The sequence below is a fragment of the Miscanthus floridulus genome, unplaced genomic scaffold (assembly GCF_019320115.1).
Source record: "Miscanthus floridulus cultivar M001 unplaced genomic scaffold, ASM1932011v1 os_2245_1_2, whole genome shotgun sequence".
Classification (NCBI taxonomy): domain Eukaryota; kingdom Viridiplantae; phylum Streptophyta; class Magnoliopsida; order Poales; family Poaceae; genus Miscanthus; species Miscanthus floridulus.
The window spans coordinates 18,653-39,991 of NW_027098183.1; the positions used below are offsets into that span (position 1 = coordinate 18,653).

The following is a 21,339-nucleotide window of genomic DNA, read 5'->3' on the forward strand; positions in this document are numbered from 1 at the left end:
ACAGCGAACCGACTGCTCGAGGTAGCGCACGTTCTTGAGCCACCGAGTTGATCACGACGACCAAAGGAGCCGACGAGCCGTGAACGCCAACTACTTCAGGCCTTCTCGGTTTGCTGCTGGGCTTTGACCATGATTGCTATATACCTACTGAATACATATGGGCTTGGGATTGAGGCCCGGGGCAGTTACCCAACCCCCCCGATGATTTGCACGTGTTCTTAGGGACCAGATCATTAAAATGTAGTCCCTAGTTTATCCAAGCACGCAGGCTAGGTCGAGTAAATTTTTAGCTCGTACACAAACTAAGAACTTTGAGTAGTCTATTATATGAGAAAACTTAGCTAATAAGGCTCAAAAGGACCAACCTTTATGCAACATTACGAGGATATGCTGGGGTTATTGGCTTGGGTAACAGCAATGCTATTTTTTACATCTTGGCTGGTGTTTCCTGGAGTCTGTGGAAGATCAGGAATGATTAGATTTTGAATAATGTGTCAGTTAAATCCCCTAAGGCCATTGGCCATATGGTGATGGGTTTTCTGTCATAGTGGATGAAGCTTCTGAAGCCGGTGGACAAGCTGAAGATGGAGGACCTGATCAGGAAGCTGCAAGAAGGATTGATGGCGTGGTGAACTTGGCGCTCTGAAGACCAAGCCTGAAGGACGTTTTGCTGGATGTGTTTGACTTGACGCTAATCAAGAGGTGTTTTGTGTTAGAGGTGTTGAAGTGGAAACAAAGAATGGAGGCATCTGCTCTACTATCTGTGCTGTTTTCGCTTTCTAGAAGACTTTGAGTGCTTTTGCTGTAATGTTTCTTTTTTCTGTATGCGCTCGTTGGACTTAATACTCTCATTGTAAGCTGGAAATCCCAGCAGACTCGTTTACTTTCAATATAAGCAGAACTAAGGTCTTTGATCTAAAAATAAGGCTCATAAGTGCCTATGAAACTTTTAGTTGGACGATCCAAACACCATCCAAATAAGTTTTAGTTCTAGGGATGCAAACGGGTTAGGCTGTGAATCTATATATATACTTAATTGCAGGTAACCCACGACAAACTATAAAATTAAACTTATATATAGGTTCCCGGGTAAATCCATTTGCTTCTCTATTTAGTTAATTAAATTTTTGGATGACTTACTTTTTTAATTAAACTGACAACTAGTCATAGGCAATCAACGTGCCTTTAGCCTCTCCGCCAAGAACAAGAGGCCAACAATATTCCTACAAAAAGATGTGAAAGTCGTTTACCAACCAACAAACACCAGCAAATTAGATCTTGTTCGGTAGAGCTCGGACTCGCTTCGACTTTAGTTCTTTTGTATACTGTAGCGAAAATCTTTTTATTTCTCCTCTTAAAACAAACGAGGTGCCATAGAGTCACTATTTTATAAGCCAAAGTCGTTTAGAGCCATACCAGATGGAACATTAGCATCGCCAACCATGACTATGCCATAGAAATGTTGTCACGGGCTCGCAGTCACGGCTAAAGCCTAACTGCCCTCTCAAAGTGTGTCATGAGCTGATAAAGCATCTTCAATTGTTTTTATTAAACTCATTTTCTAAATTCTTGCTGAGAGAGTTATTATTAAAATAAAAGTCATTTTTATATCTTTTCACCCTCTAACTTCTCTTTACCTTGTTCGGCACTTTAAAGAGTTAGCTCTCATTTTATCTTTGGCGAGCGAGAAGCCATAAATACAGGATGAAAATAATTAGAGATCTACTTAAGGATGTTGTTGGAGTGGATTTTTCATCAAAATCTCTATATCTATATTTGGAGAGTCATTCAATGAATATTCTCTTTGTATTTCTCGTGTCTCTAACAAATTCTCCATTTTTTCTCTATAGTTTAATAGTTTTCAAAAAAAATAGGTGTGAAAAAATCATAAAGAGGTCACCTGCGCTCGGACGTCTGGACGGGACGTCGCGTTCGGACGTGGCTCCGACACCTGCGCCCGCTCCCGCATCCGCATCACGCCTCACACCCCGCGTCCCACGTCCTGCCCTAGCACCCGCGCTCGGGTCCGTCGCAGGGACCCGCGCCCCGCATGAGAAAACCCACGGCTACGGCCGAACAGCAATGACAGCCACCGGCCGCGCCGTGCAACACTCGATCTACTTTTACAACATCCAGATAAAACATTTGCAACATATGTGTAAAACAGATGAAACATTTGGAACATACGGTTGAAACACCATTGCAACATGTGCAACATCCCGATCTACTTTTGAAACACCCAGATACCACAATTGCAACGTACAGAAGAAGACAGATGAAACACTTGAGACATGCGTCTGGTTGCAACATACGTGTATAAAAAACAGATGAAACATTGGAGATAGACGGTTGCAACATACGTGTACAACCATTGCAACATATGCAACATCTCGATCTATTGTTGCAACATCCGAATGAAACATTTGAAACATACGTCTGAAACACTTGAAATATGGGCTTGCAACATGTCTGAAAAGCGTAAAAAAAAACACTTAAAATATAGCATCGCCACACGACCATGACCTACCTGGTGGACAACTATGGTGGCACAGGCTCGCCGGATGGTGTAAGGACGCCACCGACAGTCCTGGGCATCGGGCCGGCCCGGCCCGGCACGGCACGGTCACGGGCCGGCACGGCACGATGGCTATCGGGCCAACGAGGCACGCCGTGCCCTGCGGGCCGTGCCTCATCGGCCTGCGGGCCTGGCCTTCGGCCCAGGCACGGGCCTGTGGGCCATTTTTCGTGCCGTGCTAGCCCGTGAGGCACGGCAAAAATAACAGGCCGTGCCAGCCCACAGCCCGTTTTGTGCAATATATCAAAAAGATGCAATGGAAGCAATATATCAAAAAGATTTTATCAACCAAGCCATACTCCTCAACAACAGATGCAATGGAAGCAGAAATGTCACGGGCCGGCACGGCACGATATCAAAAAGAGCTGTTTTGTGCAATGCTGCCTCATTAAAAACCTACCTAGGTAAAACTCACCCTTGTGAGAAACCCTAGGCAGGAAAAAAGAGTGCAGCCAGCTCCAAATGTCTTAATCTTACATAGTTATTACAGACCATTGTTCAAAGGTTCAAATGAAAACTAAACAAGTGACTAAGTGAGTGAGGGACACATCCACTCTCAACTCACACAAAAGTACTCCAACACTCCCAGCCAACCAATGCCACTGTCAGCCACCAAATCCATCATCTTCACCTTCTGGTTCATCCAGGAACAGATTCTCGAATGCATCTTCAATTTCCTTGGTATCAGCAGCTTCATGTTGTTCCCTCTTCTCTCCTAGCTCCCAGTCCTTCAACAAGGTCAGCATCTCAACATGTTCTGGTTTCAAGCTCCGGCGCCGTTCTTCTAGGATCCTCCCTGCTAAGCTGAAACAAGACTCTGAAGAACAAGTGGAAACAGGAACTGACATGATATCTCTGGCCATAATAGCCAGGATAGGATAGGTTAGTTTGTGGTCCTTCCACCACAGAAGAATGTCAAAACCATCCTCATAAGCAGTTATGCAGTCGCTGTCCAAATAGCTTGAAAGTTCAGAAGCAGTAGAGTGAGAAGAAGAACAGGCAGTGCCACTGGAAGGACCAGGCAGACCTGATCCTCCAAAAATTACCCCCCAAGCCTGTTTTCTCTTACCAGTGGGTGGGGTAGGACCAGCAACCCTTTGTGACCTGGTTGCACCAAACTTTCTCAAATATTTCTCAAACATTTTATGCAACTCAGTTTTCAAATCAGCATAGTAAGTAGTGTAATCAGTACCAGTATATTCAGTAAGTAAATGGAGGACCCTTTGCATACCTCTCAGCTTAGCTCTAGGGTCAAGAATGAATGCAAATGAGTATAAGAGAGGAATGTCCTTCCAATACTTGAGAAATTTATGCTGCATAGGGTACACAAAGGGTCTAAGATTAACATCTCTTTCACATGCATGCAAATGAGTTCCAATCTCCAGAACATGGTGCAGCACAAGAGGACTGGTAGGATAATAAACACCAGACAGTGTAACAGTAGAGTCATAAAATACTTCCAGGAACTCCAATATTTTCCCAGCCACGTGCCAATGGGCTGGAGACAACAGTGCAGAACCATAATTTGAATTTATGAACACAGAAAATACTTCACTGTAAGGAACCAAGTGTTTTAGCATGAGATAAGTAGCATTCCATCTAACATCCATGTCTAAGCCAAATTTTCTAGGTCTCATACCTTTAGCTTCACAGTAGTTTCTAAACATAGCAATTCTTTGATTAGAGGAGTTCAAGAAATTAATTGCAGTTCTAAAATCCTCTATATAAGGTTTGATTCTTTTTAGTCCAGATTTGACTATCAGATTAATAATGTGACAAGCACAGCGTTGATGCACAAGACTGTAACCAGGTGCAGGATCATCAGGTGCAGGATCACAACCAAGATAACCAGCAAACATGGGTGTCAAAGTTTCCATAGCCTTAGCATTAGAAGATGCATTATCTAAAGTGATAGAAAAGATTTTATCAACCAAGCCATACTCCTCAACAACAGATGCAATGGAAGCAGAAATGTTTTCACCAGAATGCTTAACTTGAATCAACCTAAGACCAACAATCTTCTTTTGCAATTCCCAATCAGCATTCACATAGTGAGCAACAACAGATATGTAATCCTCTTTAGCATTACCAGACCATATGTCAGAAGTCAAAGCAACAGATGCAGAAGCATGCACACAGTTCCTAATCATAGCACGACGTTCAGCAAATAACTTATCCAGATCTCTAGTGGTGGTTCTTCTAGATGATCTAACAAATCTTGGGTTATGAGAATTTTTAATATATTCCTCAAATGCATCAGTGTCACCAAAACCAAGAGGAAGATCAAGCCTAGCAATCAATCTACACAGTTCAGTTCTAGCAACAGCAGGATCATAGTTCCAATTATGCAAAGACCCATCAGCATTAAAAGCTAGTCGAGACTGAACCCTAGAAGCATTATCAAGTTTCTGTTTGCAAGATTTTTGGTGCCTAAGAATGTGACCAGTACCAGCAGTAGATCTAGCACTCAACACAGTTCTACACATCTTACATATAGCTCTAACACGCACATCGACACCATTAATCTTCTCATAAACCTCCTCAAAGTCACCCCAGCACTGAGACTTGCGCTTACCAAGTCCAGAAACAGCACCAGAGGAAGGAGTACGAGTACCATTACCATCAGCATTACCATTAACACCAGTGTAGTTGGAGTGGGTGTTGGAGTCCACCGTCCCTGTCCCCGTTGCCCCTGCATCGACGGCATCGACGTCGATCGCCGGCTGTGTCCCGTGGGTGGCGTCATCAAACACCGCAAAGGGGTCACGGCCGTCGTCGTCGTGCTCCGGGGACAGCCCAGCCGCGACCAAGTCATCGTCGCCAGTCACAGGGAACATGGCACCGTCGCCCTGCGAGTCACACGCCATGGGGCCCTCGGCCGCGGACGGCTGAACTCCAGCACCGTTCCTCAACGGTGCGCGGCTACGGCTTGGCCGCGGTGCCATTGCCCGTCGTCCGTCTACGCCAAGGCTAGTTGACGACGAGGCATCGGCAGCAGACCTGCAAAGAAAAAGAACACGCAAAGAAAAAAAGGATGAGAAAATGATCCCAAAAACAGAATCAACACACTGAGAAACGTATAGATCTAGGGGCTAGGGTTAGGGTTACGAATGGGGATGGACTTGCCTGCGCAACCGGAGCCGGATGAGAAAATGATCCCAAAAACAGAATCAAAACACTGAGAAACGTATAGATCTAGGGGCTAGGGTTAGGGTTACGAATGGGGATGGACTTGCCTGAGCAACCGGAGCCCGGCGCCGGAGAAGACGAGGGCCACACAAGGGCAAGACGGGATTAAGAAGGACGGCGAGCGACGGTGGAAGAGAGACGGGGAGGCGGACTCACATGTTCATCGACAAACAGAGGAGAAGGAGTAAAAAGGAAGACGGAGAGGGACTGAGGGAGCAGGGAACTCAGGGAGAGCCGGAGAGGTGATGGAGCGGCGGCGATATCACCGGATCCAAGGAAGACGGTCGCACCGGCGACGAAGATGGATCGACGAGAGGAGGCGAAGATGGACCGAGCGGGTGTCGAGTGCGGCTGCGGTTGGGAGGCGAATGGGATTAGGGTTAGGGTGTCGAGTGCGGCTGCGGCTTGCGGTTGGGAGGCGAGGCGAATGGGGTTAGGGTTAGGGTGATGGAGCGGCGGCCGGCGGCGATATCACCGGATCCAAGGACGACGGTCGCACCGGCGAGGCGGCGACGAAGATGGATCGACGAGGAGGCGAAGATGGACCGAGCGGGTGTCGAGTGCGGCTGCGGTTGGGAGGCGAATGGGATTAGGGTTAGGGTGTCGACTGTCGAGTGCGGGCGTGCGGCTGCGGGGAGGAGGCGAGGCGAATGGGGTTAGGGTTAGGGGCCGGCCGGGGGAGGGGGGGGGGTCTCGGTTATATGGGGAGCCGGGGAGGAGGCGAGGAGCCGAGGAGGCCAGGAGGGGTGGGCCGGTGGGGAGGGGGCCGGCCTGCTTGCCTGCTTGCGGGCCGTGCCGTGCCGGCCTGTGGGCCGAAGGTTCGGCCCAAGCACGGCCTGCACCCCGTGCCGTGCCAGCCAGGGCCCATTGACCTTCGGGCCGGGCCAGGCTAGGGCCGGGCCTAAATAGCGGGCTCCGTGCCGGGCTCACGGGCTCGGGCTTTGTGCCCAGATATAGCCACCGACAGGGATTGGGGAGGGTCAGCAGCTTGCTTGAGCCCGCCGGCCGCGCGCCAACAGCTTGCTCGAGCTCGCTGGCCAAATTTGGTGGGACGCGGGTGGGGGACGGGACACGGCGCACAACAGCGGGGCGCGCAATGCGCAGCAAGCTAGAGCGCGCGCGGCGACGGAGGGGCGTGCGGCGCTGGATTGGGGAACCGCGCGGTGGTGCACGGCGGAGAAGGCGGCAGCAGCCGCGCAGCTGCACGCGAATGGGTGAGCACGGGAATGAAAGATGACGCAAGGAAGCAGGTCTGTTGGGCCGTGCAGGCCTGAAAGCGACGTCCGGGGTAGACGGACGCCCGCTCCTACGCATTATCACTCTCGAAAATAAAGATAAAGAGTAGTAAAAAAAAGGATAACTTTGAATAGCGGAAAAATGATAAGTGATTTAGAGAGAGCCGGGCCATCAGGCGCAGACGTTGGTGACGTGGCGCGTGAGCGGTTCAACTTTCTGCCCCGATGCCGGCGACGTCGCATCTTTTTCCCGCACCTTCGCATCGTATGCCACTTCAGACGCCATGGCCGTGGTTCCGCCTCTCTCCCGAACTCTAACCTCAAACCCGTACCTCTCGCCGCGGACCCACGGTGGCGTGGCTCATGCACGGAGGCGGGCTCTGATCCCGACACCGGCAGCGGCGTGCGCCTTCCGTTTCAGTGTCCGTGTTCGCGCCACCGCCAGTGGCGCGAAGCCGGAGCCGCCGCCTTATCCTCTGGCCGATGTCTTCCCCTACATTTCCGCCGAGTGGGAGACCGTCGCGAAGGGTTGGGCGTGCGCCGCCGTCGCCGTATACTGCCTCTCCCGGGCAGTGCCCGCCGCGGGGCGCCTCCCGCGCGCGCTCGCCGGCTGCGGCGCGGGAGGGGGCGCGGCTGTTGAGGTGGCGGCCAGGGGCGGCGTCGCCCTCGCTGCGTTTGCATCGGCGCGCGCCGCTGCCGTGTACGCGCAACAGGCGTTCCTCTGGGAGGCGGCGCTGCGGGCGGCGGGGCGGCGGGGCGGCTACGGGAGCGCGCCTTCGAGCGCCTCCTAGAGCGCGACCTCGCGTTCTTCGAGGGCAGGGGAGGGGTGGCTGCGGGCGACATCGCGCACCGGATCACCGACGAGGCGGACGATGGGGCGGACGCCGTGTTCTCCGTGCTCAACGTGAGGTTCCTGGAGCCTTGCATTCATCCTAACTTTTATATCTGTTGCCGATCGACTCGCACTCGCTTCAGTGAGGAACAAACCTTCGTAGAAATGCCTGCTTAGATGTGCAGGTTGCTATGTTTGCTAGTTTTATGGAATGTAGGTTAGCTGTTTGAGGAAATGCCTGCATAGCCGTTAGTTTAATTGTTGATTTGGTAGTCTTCAGATTCAAAATTTGAACTTTCTGGTAGTTTCGGGCCAATGCATGATACTTTGCACATACATGGATTCTGACTACTAATTTGACACAGACGACTGTGCCGACAAGCTTGCAGTTGATAACGATGGCCATTCAGATGGTGACAATCAATCCCATGCTCTCATTGCTTGTAGCAACGGTAGCCAAGTTCACAGTTCATATTGTTGTTTCATAATCACTTCTGTTTGCATTGTTTAATACTTTAATTTCCATTGTATAAACAGGTAATTCCATGCATGTGCTTTGTCATAGTCAATCTTGGTAAAAGACTTCAAATATCCAAGGAGGCGCATCTTAGCCTCGCCATGCTCACAGCATATCTCAACGATGTCTGGTTTAGTCGTAATTAATTATTCACTTGCATATGAAAAATAATCAACGGCTGCGCAGGGACTTCTATTTACATCTTTACGAATTTCCTTTGTAGGTACTTCCGTCTATGCTCACTGTGAAGGCAAACAATGGGGAACTTAAGGAGATCATGAGATTCAAAAAGTTAGCTCGTGCTGATCTAAAGAATAATTTGAGTAAGAAGAAAATGAAGACTCTCATACCTCAAGCTGTTCGAGCAACATACATTGGGGGCCTGCTTATGCTCTGTGCTGGGTCAATAGTTGTTTCGGGCTCATCCTTTGATGCTGAAGAGTTTCTGTCTTTCCTGACAGCACTTGCTCTTGTTGTGGAGCCTATTCAGGTCAATTGAACATTTACATTAATTAGTTTGCTATTGTGTATGTTGCTTTCTCACCTTATTTTTTCTTGTTTGAGAAGTTACACACTTTTTTAACGTAAGAGAAGTTACGCATTTACACTAGCTATTTTAAAACAATACGGATAAGCATTTGCAATTATGCCAATAAGATAATTGCCTGGATTGTAAAAATAAATTATTAAATTTGAAGTACGCTTTGCGTACTGATAATGTTCATGCAATTTGGTGTCCTGAATAATTACAAATTTCCTTTCTCCATCCCATGGGAGCATTGAGCATCTTCCCCTGAAGACTGTCTCATGAATAGGAATAATCAAAGGGTGTTTGCATTGGAAGCTGAAGAGATGGTTATTTTGTTCAATAAAACTTTTCAAAATTATATAGAATATGTGATAGTATATTTACCTTTGTTCCTGTTATTTTCTTGCAGGTAGGCATGTGCCACTTCTTTTGTATTAAGCATGATCTTGATTTAGTTCTAATTGCAGCTTGTTCAAATGCATAGGATGCAGGGAAGGCATACAATGAATATAAGCAAGGACAACCAGCATTAGAACGCATATTTGATCTTATGAGGTTGAACCCTGAGGTACTCACTATCTCTTGTTTCTTATCGATTCATTTTTCCTTTTACATTATATTATAAGAAGGGTATTCGGTAACCTATACTATCCAAAAGTATATTAATATTTTCATTAAAAAAATCTTGAACACGCAGGAGAGGTGCATTCAAATAGAGAAAATGATTCATTACACCCGCACACTTGCGCACACCCACTTGTATAAAGTTCATATTCACATGCCACAAACATGAAAGAACCAACAACAAAATCAGTTCATAGTAGTAATACATCTGGAGGACAAATCTCCTGAATAGAGCACAAACCTGCTTAGCAAATAAAATTATAAATTAAAAAAAAACTTGGCTGGTAGCAGAAAGACCTCCCCCGCGTTATTATGTTAAGAACAAACTCTCAACCATACCGGCTGAGAAACCCCCGAACCCCAGCTTCACCCTATAGGGCATATCACACTGCAACTGGTCCCGATCCAAACCACAAGCAGACGTCACCATAGGCCAGCACCTGCCACTATTTTTGTTGGGTTGTCAGCGAGGTTTTTTTTTTTCTGCCACAAGGATTTGAACACTGGTTGGTGTCTCCCTGAAGTGGGGATACAAGAGTTTTGTTAACAAAACACACTTTCCTAGCAAATACATGGGTGGTTAAGCGGTGATTGGTAGACTCATTAGTTTGGTCACAAAGCGAGTATGTCTCCAGGTGATAAGGCATCTTCAAGCTAAACAATCAGCTGTTCAATAGTGGTTATGGCAATCAGCCTGAGAAACAATTTGCATTTGATCGGAGCCCAAGTTTATAATTTATATTTCAAAAGCTCAAAAACTAATGGATCCATAGAAGAATGTGTTGTATGCAGATTTTGCCGAATAAACACCTGACTTAGAGAAGTTCTAGCGCCGTTGATATCAACTCAGACACGATATCCGAAATGTCTAGATATTCCCGAAGCAATGACATAAGGTGTTCCACGTATATCCTTGGCAGAGGGTGCTTGTAGATTATTCGTTTAGCAACAAGGGCTACTGGATGAAAGGCAAGCTCAAAAATTGTCTGCTCCTATAACCATCTATCCAACCAAAATGAATTGTTGCCATTGCCCACCGGGGAAACCGTCAACATTGAAAATGGCGCCTTAACATTTGCATAGATCAGCAGCTCAAATTCCACCCACGGTTTGTCTGGCTGTGTTTTTTTAAGACAAACTTTTGGTGAGACAATTAAACAATAGCCGCGAGCGGCCGGTCCTTTCCCTTCCATAAGAACCCATGACAAATTTTGTCGATAACCTTGATTACTTTTTCCTGGGAGATCTGCAGCATACCTATTTAACTATTTTATTTTGTATAAGCTGATCGAGTTTCCGTTAGTTATTCTTTGCCGGTGGAGACGCTGCTTGAAGGAACAAAGAAATGTACTGGGGTTTGATTAAATTAATTCGAAATTTCATTTTTCGAGAAAATATCATTTTGTGCAGAATGTGCTTAGTTTTGATTTAACCAAGAAAATGTAGTACATTGTTGTTGTTTCTCTCCAGTGATGAGTCACTTCCTTCTTTGTGTTTCTAGGTGACTGATAAGCCAAGGGCAATTCATTTACAAAGTGTTAATGGGGACATTAAGTTCCATGATGTTGCATTTAGATATAATGATGGCATGCCTCCAGTGGCAGATGGTGTGAATCTTCATATTAGACCGGGAGAAATAATTGCTTTTATTGGACCTTCTGGTGGAGGCAAAACTACTCTTGCCAAATTACTCCTCCGTCTTTATCATCCACAAAAAGGTATTGAACTAAACAGCAGTAAAATACTGAGCAGATTTTGTATAAATCCTTGTATATGTCTTCGCCTTTTGCCTTAACCTCAAGATCTCACATTTCCTTTTCTTGGTCATTTAAACTGTACAGTTTCTTATAACATGGATTTAATTCTGTTTCCTTGTAGGGTATATACTTCTGGACAACCATGATATTCAGGACATTCAATTGCAATGCTTGAGAACACATATTGCTTTTGTTTCACAGGACACTGTAAGTCTGGTGCATACATGATCTCCCCTTCTATTGTTGTCTCCTCAAATGCTGTTATCTTCACAGATTAGATCCTTTGTAAATGCAGAGATACGTGGCAAATAGAATGTAAATCTTATTTTAAAGATTTTATAGTTTGTTTTCTATTTGTGAAACAGTATTGTCCTGTGGTTAGATCATTGTATCATGTGAATAGCAGAGATAGAAAGCAAGTCATATTTTCATGTCAACTGATGGATAAATCTATTATACTAAGTGGTTCAAGTTCTTGATCAAAATTGTATGTTCAAGTATGGAACTCTTTAGTTCTCCATTTTGGTGATTGTTGTTCTGCCGCATCACATTCTCGGTGTTTGAAATGATATTTTTGTTAACCTTTCATATGCACTTCTAATTAAAAACTAGTTCAGTAGTGCTCAATCATCAACACAAGATACAATTCTAAGTATCTTTATGTTTTGCGTGTAGGGTTGTGTTTTTCATTATCATCGTGTTCCTGCATTATTCATTTCTTGTTTATTTCATAGATGCTATTTTCTGGGACAATTGCTGAAAACATTGCTTATAGAGACCCTGTGGGAGATATTAACATGAACAGGGTTGAGTACGCTGCTAAGATTGCCAATGCTGAGGAGTTCATTAAGATGTTGCCAGAAGGATACGATTCAAATATGGGACAGAGAGGTTCTAGTTTGAGCGGTGGACAGAAGCAAAGGTAAATGCTCGCTTTCCAGTTTTCAGACTACCTTGTATCACAAGCTAAACTAGTGAAACCTGTTGACCACATACTATCCAGTAGCCTCTTTTGTACCGGAGCAGATCCGTTTAATTTGTACAGTGTGTTTTTATCCGCAGGTTGTCTATTGCCAGGGCAATCTAACAGAATTCTTCCATATTGATAATGGATGAAGCAACTTCTGCTTTGGATAAGAGATCTGAGCTGCTACTGAAAGAAGCACTTAGTAATCTAATCACAAAACACTCAGTCACAGTAAGTTTTTGTGTGGCCATTCCTGCATTGGTGTGCTTTCCAATATCAATATATTGCTAAGTAACTTCTTCCCTTGCTGTGATTGAATACAGGTTATCATCATTGCTCATCGACAGGAAATGGTCCTAATGGCTGACAGGATTATTTCACTAGAGCGTGGTGAATTGCGCGAGATGTCAAAACCGGCATTTTTGTCTCAAGATGGTCACTTCAGCTCACCAAAGATCAGGAGTCCAAATTAGGGTGAGACTTGGCATGGGCAATTCTCTCACGAAGATATGTGCATGGCATTCACCATGGAGAAAACGATTCATAGAATCACCTCTCTTTCCTGAGCCCTGCTCAGAACTTTGGCTTCTTGGAATCTTTTCATCCCAACAGCAACAAATCTGTCAACATTATCGAAGGTCATCTGCTGGAGAGAATAGCAGGCTGCCCCAGCGGCATTGCCTCCTACCTGCTGCAAGATCCTCCTCAACAAAAATATCAAATCAAGCTATAGGGTTCAAACAATTTTGAAAAGCACAACTTCCTTATAATTTCCCCTTTCCCCTTGTATACATGCAGGATGCAGTAGTTGAGCTGTATATATGCCTTCAGGCATCCTGCCGATTTTTTTTTCATGTTTTATGCTGCCACTAGTATAAAATCTAGATTGGTTCGTTTCAGAATCATCAGGTAGCAAACGTGTAACTGAGGTAGCGACAGAAGCAACGTAAGCAATCTAATAATCTTTGAGGAAAAAACAGTAAGTGAATGATATCAAACGTGTTCGAACTATAGAGCAATCTAGAAATATAGCGAGTATTTCAGCAATGGATATAGCAAATGCGCATTTTAGCAACAGGCAATCAACAAACATATATCGCACTCGATCAGCTCATATGGTATTGTAGCGAGGAAGGCTTTAAAATTCATCTCTCTGTCGGTAAAAAAATGGCGAGCAGCATCCATCAAACACACTATTGTAGTGAGGAAGGCTTTAAAATTCATCTAGCTGTCGGTAAAAAGTGGCAAGCAGCATCCATCAAACACACAGCATAGATACAAAATCGTCTGCCGGTAAACCAGCAAAGCACTATAGCACCAGCTCTTTGACTCTTTCTATTCATGACAGTACTTCTGGGTTGCATGGGTGGTCATCACCCGTATCACAGTTCAGCAATCGATCGGTGACATTGGTCCTCAAATGCTATGCTCAGACACTTTACTTCTAATGTCATCAAGGAATGAGCTGAAACTAGTGGAGCTAGATAATGAGCCATCCAAATTCTGATCCTCAACAAGGTATTTCTCGAATTCTGTAGTGTCATCATGTGCTCCATGAATGAAAACCAGTTTGGGTGTTATATTCCTTTCTTGTTTTAGTCTATCGACTGTTGATCTCAGTAGACCTGCCAACATCATTTCATTGTTAGGACAGGAGAGGAGGCGCACATTGGTAGGATAATAACTTGGTGAGAGTGCATGATGAATGAAAGAAAAATATTATTCTCACAATCACGTGGAGGAGGAAAAGGGATTTCGCTACTAGCTGTAGGTGAGTAATACACCAGAAGGTCTTTGTATGCATCAAGAAGAAATATTGGCCTCTCACTGGTGAACACGGTCCGGCTTAGTGATTGATGTACTTCTGCTTCTACATCGGGGGAGGAGTACGAAATCAACGTAGGCCAAATAGCCTGCCGAAGCGAAGCTGGCTCCAGTGCACTGCCCATAAAATAGATGTAAACAATATTGATCCAATGTCGATTGAAATCAAGTTTAGATGTTCCCAGACTAACCACCACAAATTGAACTACCAAAAGTAAGATGAGATGGGAAAAATATCAGAAAGTAGAAAACCAACACTTAAATTTGAATTGACTAGTCAGATAAGTAGGAGATCAGTAACTATGATCCACGTAAATTATAATGTATTTACACTTTGGTTCAACTACCACCCACGACATAATACAAGCTTCATGCCTGTGGTTGCATCATATTCAAGCTTACATGCATCACCCATATAATGTGCCTCCACATTTACTACTGTGTTTGATACTCCGTACAACAGTCATCCAAATTGAAATATGTAAAACCATACTTCCATAGCTCGATAATAAGAAAATAAAACAAGAAATCTCAATATTTTTTTTAAATGCAGCCCACAGGAGGGATCAGATCATGGGCTCAAAATCCTTGTTCTTCTTAGAAACGTTACAAGCTCTCATCTTTAAGCTCAACAAACTACATAAATTTGTATTTTTCCCTAGCTAGTGCTAAGTTCTATAACAAGCTAACGGTATGCCAGAGTTGCTATTAAGGCACACGAATAGTACCTCGGTACTTCAGCATGAGATTAGTCAGGTTAAGACAGATTAGTTAGGATATCTATTGTTTGTTAGGCTCTCATGTTATCTAGAGTTTGCTAGTCAAGTTGTTACAGACTTAGAGCATCTCCAAGAGCCTCTCTAAATCTCACTCTCTAAATCATCATTTGGAGAGTCATTTGCATAAAAATCGCTTTCTCGTGCGCAGTCTAGAGAGCCATTCTTGTCTTCTATTTTTTGCTAACGAAAATACGGAATAGAAAATGGCTATATTTGGATAACCATTTAGAGAAGCTGTTGGAGGATAGTTTTTCACCAAAATCTCTATTCCTAGCATTTAGAAAGGAAATAGAGTCTCTTGGAGATGCTCTTACAGTTAGTCAGGTGGCTAAGGTTTATATATGGCCCCTTGCTAGCCCTTTGGAATCAATAAAGTGATAAAGAATCAATTTTAAGACTTTCCAATCTATAGTCTAATGACTCCCCTAGTAGTTGACTACGCCTGGCTATCCTCTCGGAAGTGTTTACACCTAATGAACTAGGATTCATTACAGAAGAAGAGACATTACCTCAAGAGGCATTGCAAATATGTCACATAATCTGGATGAATGCCTTCACTGCTGACTTGAAGCAGGGGGCTTAATAGAATAGCAAACACAAACCGTGACAGAGGCTGCAGTTGTGAGCAGTGCGAGAAATTAACATCAATATTATATGTCTCAGTACCACCTCCAGATGTGACGTTCTTGTATGCTTTGTTGTACTGAGCAATGACAACCACCAACCAATCTTGGAGCCACAGCCTTGTTTCCAGCTCATCACTTAAAGAAGCCAAAATAACCTGAAAATGGAACTCTGTTTAAATCTGAAATTGAATGACCTTCTGTGAAACAGATAGGCATGGCAATCATTAACACATTTCTCTTTTTTGTTTTGTACTTTGGTCAGCAAGCTGGAATTTGTATTGGCAAGGGCATATATATGTTCAGAATGCAAAGTGAAATCAGGCAGTCACATACAGTATGTCCCCTTAGGATTGTGCATTGGTAAATGAGATGTTGAGTTTAAACCATGATAGAATTTCTTGTTCTAAATTATGGTTACACTATTTAGTCTTTACCATGACAGTCCAACACTGATCTCTTCTTGCATCTTAACACAAAATCGGACAATGCATTTTTCAAATAGGGGAATTCAACATTTGCTGGACTGAAGAAATTCACTGTACCACTTGGTTACCGATTGTAATTGTAGCAAAGTTGTAGTAAGGGGACAACAGTCACTGCTTTGACAATAACCAAAATCATGTGCTTACAACAAACAACGAATCAGACTTGTGCTCGATCAACAAAATATTGATAAAGATTCTACCTGGTGTACTAGTATTGTCAAAACAACATCTGGATCAACAAAATCGTAAAGGTCCCAGATATTAGCAGTTGTGTTGTACTGGATAGTCCGCACTCTTAGCCTCCTCTCCAACAAGTATTTAGATCTGGCAAAGGTACATTACGTTACAAAATATATCATCACCCTACATTTGTGTATAGAAATTTCTGCTAGAATATCAAAACTCAAGCTACCAATCAGAAAATGCCTAACAAGCAAGTTGCATACTAAACATTACAGAAGCGCACAAAGTTTACTTTGTTTATATTATCTACACTGAAAGATGGACATCTCGCACATAAGAAACATACAGCAGGGTGTCAATTAAGATTGAGATTTGAGAATATTTCAGAATAGTAATATTGACACTAAAATGACTAAAACCATAAATGATACATATAGAGATTGCACAGAAATATGAGCACACTACTTGAACATTGGACTTGAAAACAGTAACGCACTACTTGAATGACTGATCACAAGCTGTAAACAAATGTACCTGCTCCCAGAATTTGGAAAATCTGATGTATCACCATTGTGCACAAGCACTGTGTACTTAAATGCAATTTGAATAATAGGAGGCCTTGACTTCCTGCAGGCACAAAAAAAAATGGCGCCATAAGAATTTAGAAGATAAATTGTGCATTTACAGAACAGTTCAAACTATTTAGTTGAAGATTTACAGTTATCTTGTGTGACTGATGTAATGGGCTAGTAGCCATACAGTTGCACAGCGGGTTGTTTACTTTTTACATATTAGCTGTTCAAATTTGTTTCTAATACAATTAATAGTAATTGCAATTAACCATTGCAACATGTTTCTTAGACAACTTTGTTTCATTTTTGTAAGACACTAAGATGTATATGCATAGCATACTACTTAGGCCCTCGTAGGAAATATCCAGTTATGCTGTCTTTCATCATTGTACAGACTCATTTTAGATCCCAAATGTCAGGATGATGTTGGAACATCAATTAAAAGGTTATCATATTCTCATTTCCACTAATTAATATTGGAATTCTCTATTTGCCTTAGATAAATTATAGGCTTCTTGTCCTTTGATTAGTGGTGAAATATTCCATACAAAAGAAAGATATACAAAAACTATGGAAGAAATTATGAGTATAATATGTGGGACATATGGAGAAGGTGTGACATGTCAATGTATTCCAAAATTTCTTATTGATTTGATCATTATGGTGACAAGAAATCGGCTTCCACTTTACCATCTTGGCCAGGCACAAATAAACATGTTATTTTGATCTAAACTCAACTCACTGATAGCCTCAACAGAGGCTTGACATATGAAATCAATTAGGACTTCAATAAAGAAGGCTTATACCCACTGGCAGTCCTAGCCTTCTAGGTCATTCCAGCTAGTAGGGGAAAATCTGATTTTCTTATACAACAACCTAGAAACAATTTTGCGCAACTAATTACTACTAACGACCAAGGATGCAGAATAATATAAGTTTCTATATGTCAAAGTACAGAAGGCAAATCCCATATTACTTATGGTTGGGAAAAAATGAGGGTTAACTTATGGAAAGCATGTATTATGGGAAAGCCTGGAAATAGAATGTTTGTTACCTGGAAAATTGTGAATCCTTTTCAAACTCAAAGTCGTAACTGTATGTAGCAAAAGAGTCACAACAATTTATGTGTTGAACATGCATGTACTGAGGATCTGGGAAGAAATGGCCATACTGTTGAACATAAAAGAAAATAAACATGTCAGACACAACATATGAAGAAGCTGATGTAAGTAATGCACATATCCCTCAGAGTATTTACAGAATCAGCAATCTTGAACTGTGATGATGTTCTCAATCGCATTACGCATCCAAAAGCATAGGGACGACTCAACATCTTGTATCTGAACAAAAGGCAGATAAAAAAAATCAGAGTACTGCACTGCTGCTTTGTAGGTACACTGCACTACTGCTTTGTAGCTACTTACTCTTTTTAATGATACAGCAGATCATTTGTTCTTTATCTTGTTTCAAAATCCAAGGATCTAGAAGAATCAAGAATTCCCTATCCATGGTAGCATCAAGTTATTAATGCCATCTTGTTTATGGGTGTGGATTTGTTAGCCTTTACTTTGTATCACCTTGGTTTCGCCATTCCATAATCAAAAGTGTTATGAGACCTTATATGCTACTACAAGTATATAAAACCAGTGCACATAAAGAATATGCAGAATGCATTCATGTTTTATACATTTTGGTATCTATCTTATAGCATGGACATCTAGGCAGCACACGACCAAGAACTAACATTAATTTTCATCGTGCTGTTTGGGTTTAAGCAAATTCAACATAATCCAGTACTAAAACATTGACCACATAATAAAAATTTGATAATCTATTATTAGGGACAGCTCTCCACTATTGGTATAAAGAAGAATAGCCTAAGCATTTACCCAATAAATCTGGTAAAGGAAACAATAAATCATCTAAATATAATTTAATTTTAAGTCATGATCTAACTGCTGAATACATGAGAAACATAAAGATGGAGACCTAAACTTACATATCTTGCGGAAGTGTTGATTCATCTGTACTTGAATACAGAAACAGTGATCCACCACTCTCAACACTCAGAACTTTCAGGGAAGTAAGGTCAGTGTATTCATTTGTAATTGCAAAAAGGTCCACGCACACACCTGCTTGAACAGCACTAGTAGCCTGTGATATGCCAATCAGATATATTCTAAAATATTCTCATAGTGTATTGACTAATCTCTGTGCAAAATTACCAGATTTTTATAGAAACTTGTCTGCTCCTGCAGTAATACATGATCAGCACCCCTTGCTTTACCAGCATTTTGGTCCTCACTTATATCCAGCTGCCCAGCCCCATAATTGGGTGGACCATTTAAAAATGCAAATATCCTAGCTGATTTTTAAAAAAGAAAATTATCAGGGCAAGTTATAGGGGCAGACGAAGGTCAAGTACCACAGACCCCAGTCTTGAAACAAAATAACAAACATTAGTGTGGTAAAAGGCTCAAGGCATTAACATACCAAGCTCGAACGCATTTCCATATTCTGAACTTAGATAGTTGATAAGAACATCCAACGCTACACCAAAACCACGTACATGATGCAATACATGATCCTGTCCTTCGTGCGCATTTGCAGCTACTTCCCAGGAAGACATTGGTTTAATTGTTTCAAGTGCTTCAGTAATGCGATCTTTGCAACTATCAATCTGTTAAGATGTAACTTGATATTAGCAAATACAGTACAAGTCAGATGAATATTCTGGGACCAAAAAGCCAGAGCCAAATACAAATAAGGAGAAAACTGTAACTAACAGCACAATTTACATACAGGAGCCAAAAATGAGCAAAGGGGCATGATATCTTCAAGGTCAACTTGTAAGGCACCATCTGAATCAGGAGGGATAAACACATTCTTCACAATAGGTATTGGACCTTGGACATCATATAATCCTATTTTGCTGCTAAATGTCAAAAGTCCAAATAGTGATCCTGGCGAAAGAGCTGCATGGAAACAAAAGATTAGTTTATATATAGCTTTATGAAAACTCCAGGTATTATGCTTCAACAAAAGATTAGCTCCAAGGACTTAAGCTCACCTTCAAGAGCTGCTTGAAGAGCACTTTTGACTAGCTCCAAGAACTCCTCTGAAGCTAAAATGCAATATGAAGAAACAATCATCAGAAACAGCTGAATTTCACCAAAAGAGAGAGGAGAGAGAAAGTACAAAAGGTATAGATAAAAAATCACAGAATGTACTATTGAATTTAAGTTTGTGGAGAACTTAATGATTCATTTATCAGACAAGATAGTATAGCTTAAGCTGTAAGCCTAACAAATTGTGGCTAAAGATTTGACTGGCTAGGAACACCAAAAGTCAAGCACTATGTTAATGGAAACGGATTTCATCATTCAAAGGGAATTTGAAACTGTGTTCATCAATCATCATAATGCTGCAACATTGTTTCCCTTTTACAACTATATAAAAGCAAACAACTACACACCCCCATGGCAATATCAATCACTCTATCACCCATTGGACTAAGTTTTAGCCTTTTAGGGCATGAGCGCAGTAGGCACCAGCGGGTGTCAATCTATGACGACCCTCTGCAGGCACTCAATATAAGAACCATAATGTACCAAATTCAAGGCATGATTACCAGTTCGTTGCCATATTTTTTATAGGAACAAAGTCACGTGTACCGATCACTAAAATGCTATGCTAGCGTCAAACGTGTACAGCTTGTGAAGGAACTGAAGATCTTACAGGACAAGTCGATCGCCGCCACGTACACGGGCGTCGGAGCCGCCGCCGCTGCCGCTGCCGCCTCGCCCTCCTCCCCTGCAAAATTCCACCACCACGTTACAGCAATACCGCACCGTACCACAGCGCGCTGCATCCAATCAGAACGGCGAGAGAGAAGCGTGTACCCGGGAGGAGGAGGTCGACGAACGCGGAGCGCATCTCGGGCGGGTCGTGGCCACCGTCGCGGGCGTAGCGCGCGGCGGCGTCGGCGGGGAGGTCATTCTCCGCGCCGCAGACAGCGCAGTTCCAGGACCAGCGGTCGAGCTGGCAGAGCAAGCTGAAGTAGGCAAAGCAGGACTGGCAGCGGGGGAGGATGTGGCCCTCGGCGCCGGTGGCCGGCTTGGAGCCGCGCTCATCTGTTGCAGAGAACGGAGTGACGGCGACGCCCCACGGCATGCCGCAGGCCTCGTGGAGCGCGGGGTCGGAGGGGAAGCAGGCGAGGCTCGGGCGCACCGCCATTGCCGCCGCGCGGATTTGGTTGGGGCTTGGATCTGGCGACGTGACGAGAGATCTCACTGCTCGCGAGTGTTTTGGTGTGGTTTAACCAGTGGGCAGCCGGCAGGCCGCAGGGGCCTTTGTGTGCTGGACTGGAAATGAAACACACCACGGAAGCTGATCGGGAGCCTCTATTGTGATTTGTGATCTTGATGCCTGGAATGAACCAAACGATGTGATACTTTTCCTGATCAAGGTGTGGGGATTGAGGAATCTCTAATCACATGGGCGCTGCGCCAACTATGAAATTTTGACTTGAAGCCAACCGATTTGCATCATCGTATCTATGGCAAAAGAAACTATACTTTGAACGCCTTTGCAAATTTTACGCTCTTTTATTTATTACCCTAACTTAGTAAGGATTTAGAGGTGT

The 21,339-nt window shown here is 43.5% G+C and overlaps 2 protein-coding genes and 1 pseudogene across 2 annotated transcripts; 1 reads left to right on the forward strand and 2 right to left on the reverse strand.

Annotated features, from left to right (window-relative positions):
• Nucleotides 1-3,180: 3,180 nt before the first annotated feature.
• LOC136534749 (zinc finger BED domain-containing protein DAYSLEEPER-like) lies at nt 3,181-5,520 on the reverse strand. Its single transcript, XM_066527127.1, has one exon. It carries the CDS (start codon nt 5,518-5,520, stop codon nt 3,181-3,183), a length of 2,340 nt encoding a protein of 779 aa, XP_066383224.1.
• Nucleotides 5,521-7,202: 1,682 nt separating this feature from the next.
• On the forward strand, nt 7,203-13,159 carry LOC136534753 (ABC transporter B family member 29, chloroplastic-like; annotated as a pseudogene).
• A 164-nt stretch (nt 13,160-13,323) lies between these two features.
• LOC136534751 (protein transport protein SEC23 D-like) lies at nt 13,324-20,981 on the reverse strand. Its single transcript, XM_066527128.1, has 14 exons — nt 20,597-20,981; nt 20,433-20,507; nt 19,765-19,818; nt 19,497-19,669; nt 19,188-19,374; nt 18,920-19,059; nt 18,694-18,848; nt 17,953-18,034; nt 17,749-17,864; nt 16,657-16,749; nt 16,140-16,263; nt 15,338-15,609; nt 13,955-14,166; nt 13,324-13,850 (listed from the first exon to the last, which is right to left on the reverse strand). The coding sequence occupies exons 1-14, from the start codon at nt 20,928-20,930 to the stop codon at nt 13,642-13,644; spliced, it is 2,226 nt and encodes a 741-aa protein (XP_066383225.1). The 5' UTR covers nt 20,931-20,981; the 3' UTR covers nt 13,324-13,641.
• Between the last annotated feature and the right edge of the window lie 358 nt (nt 20,982-21,339).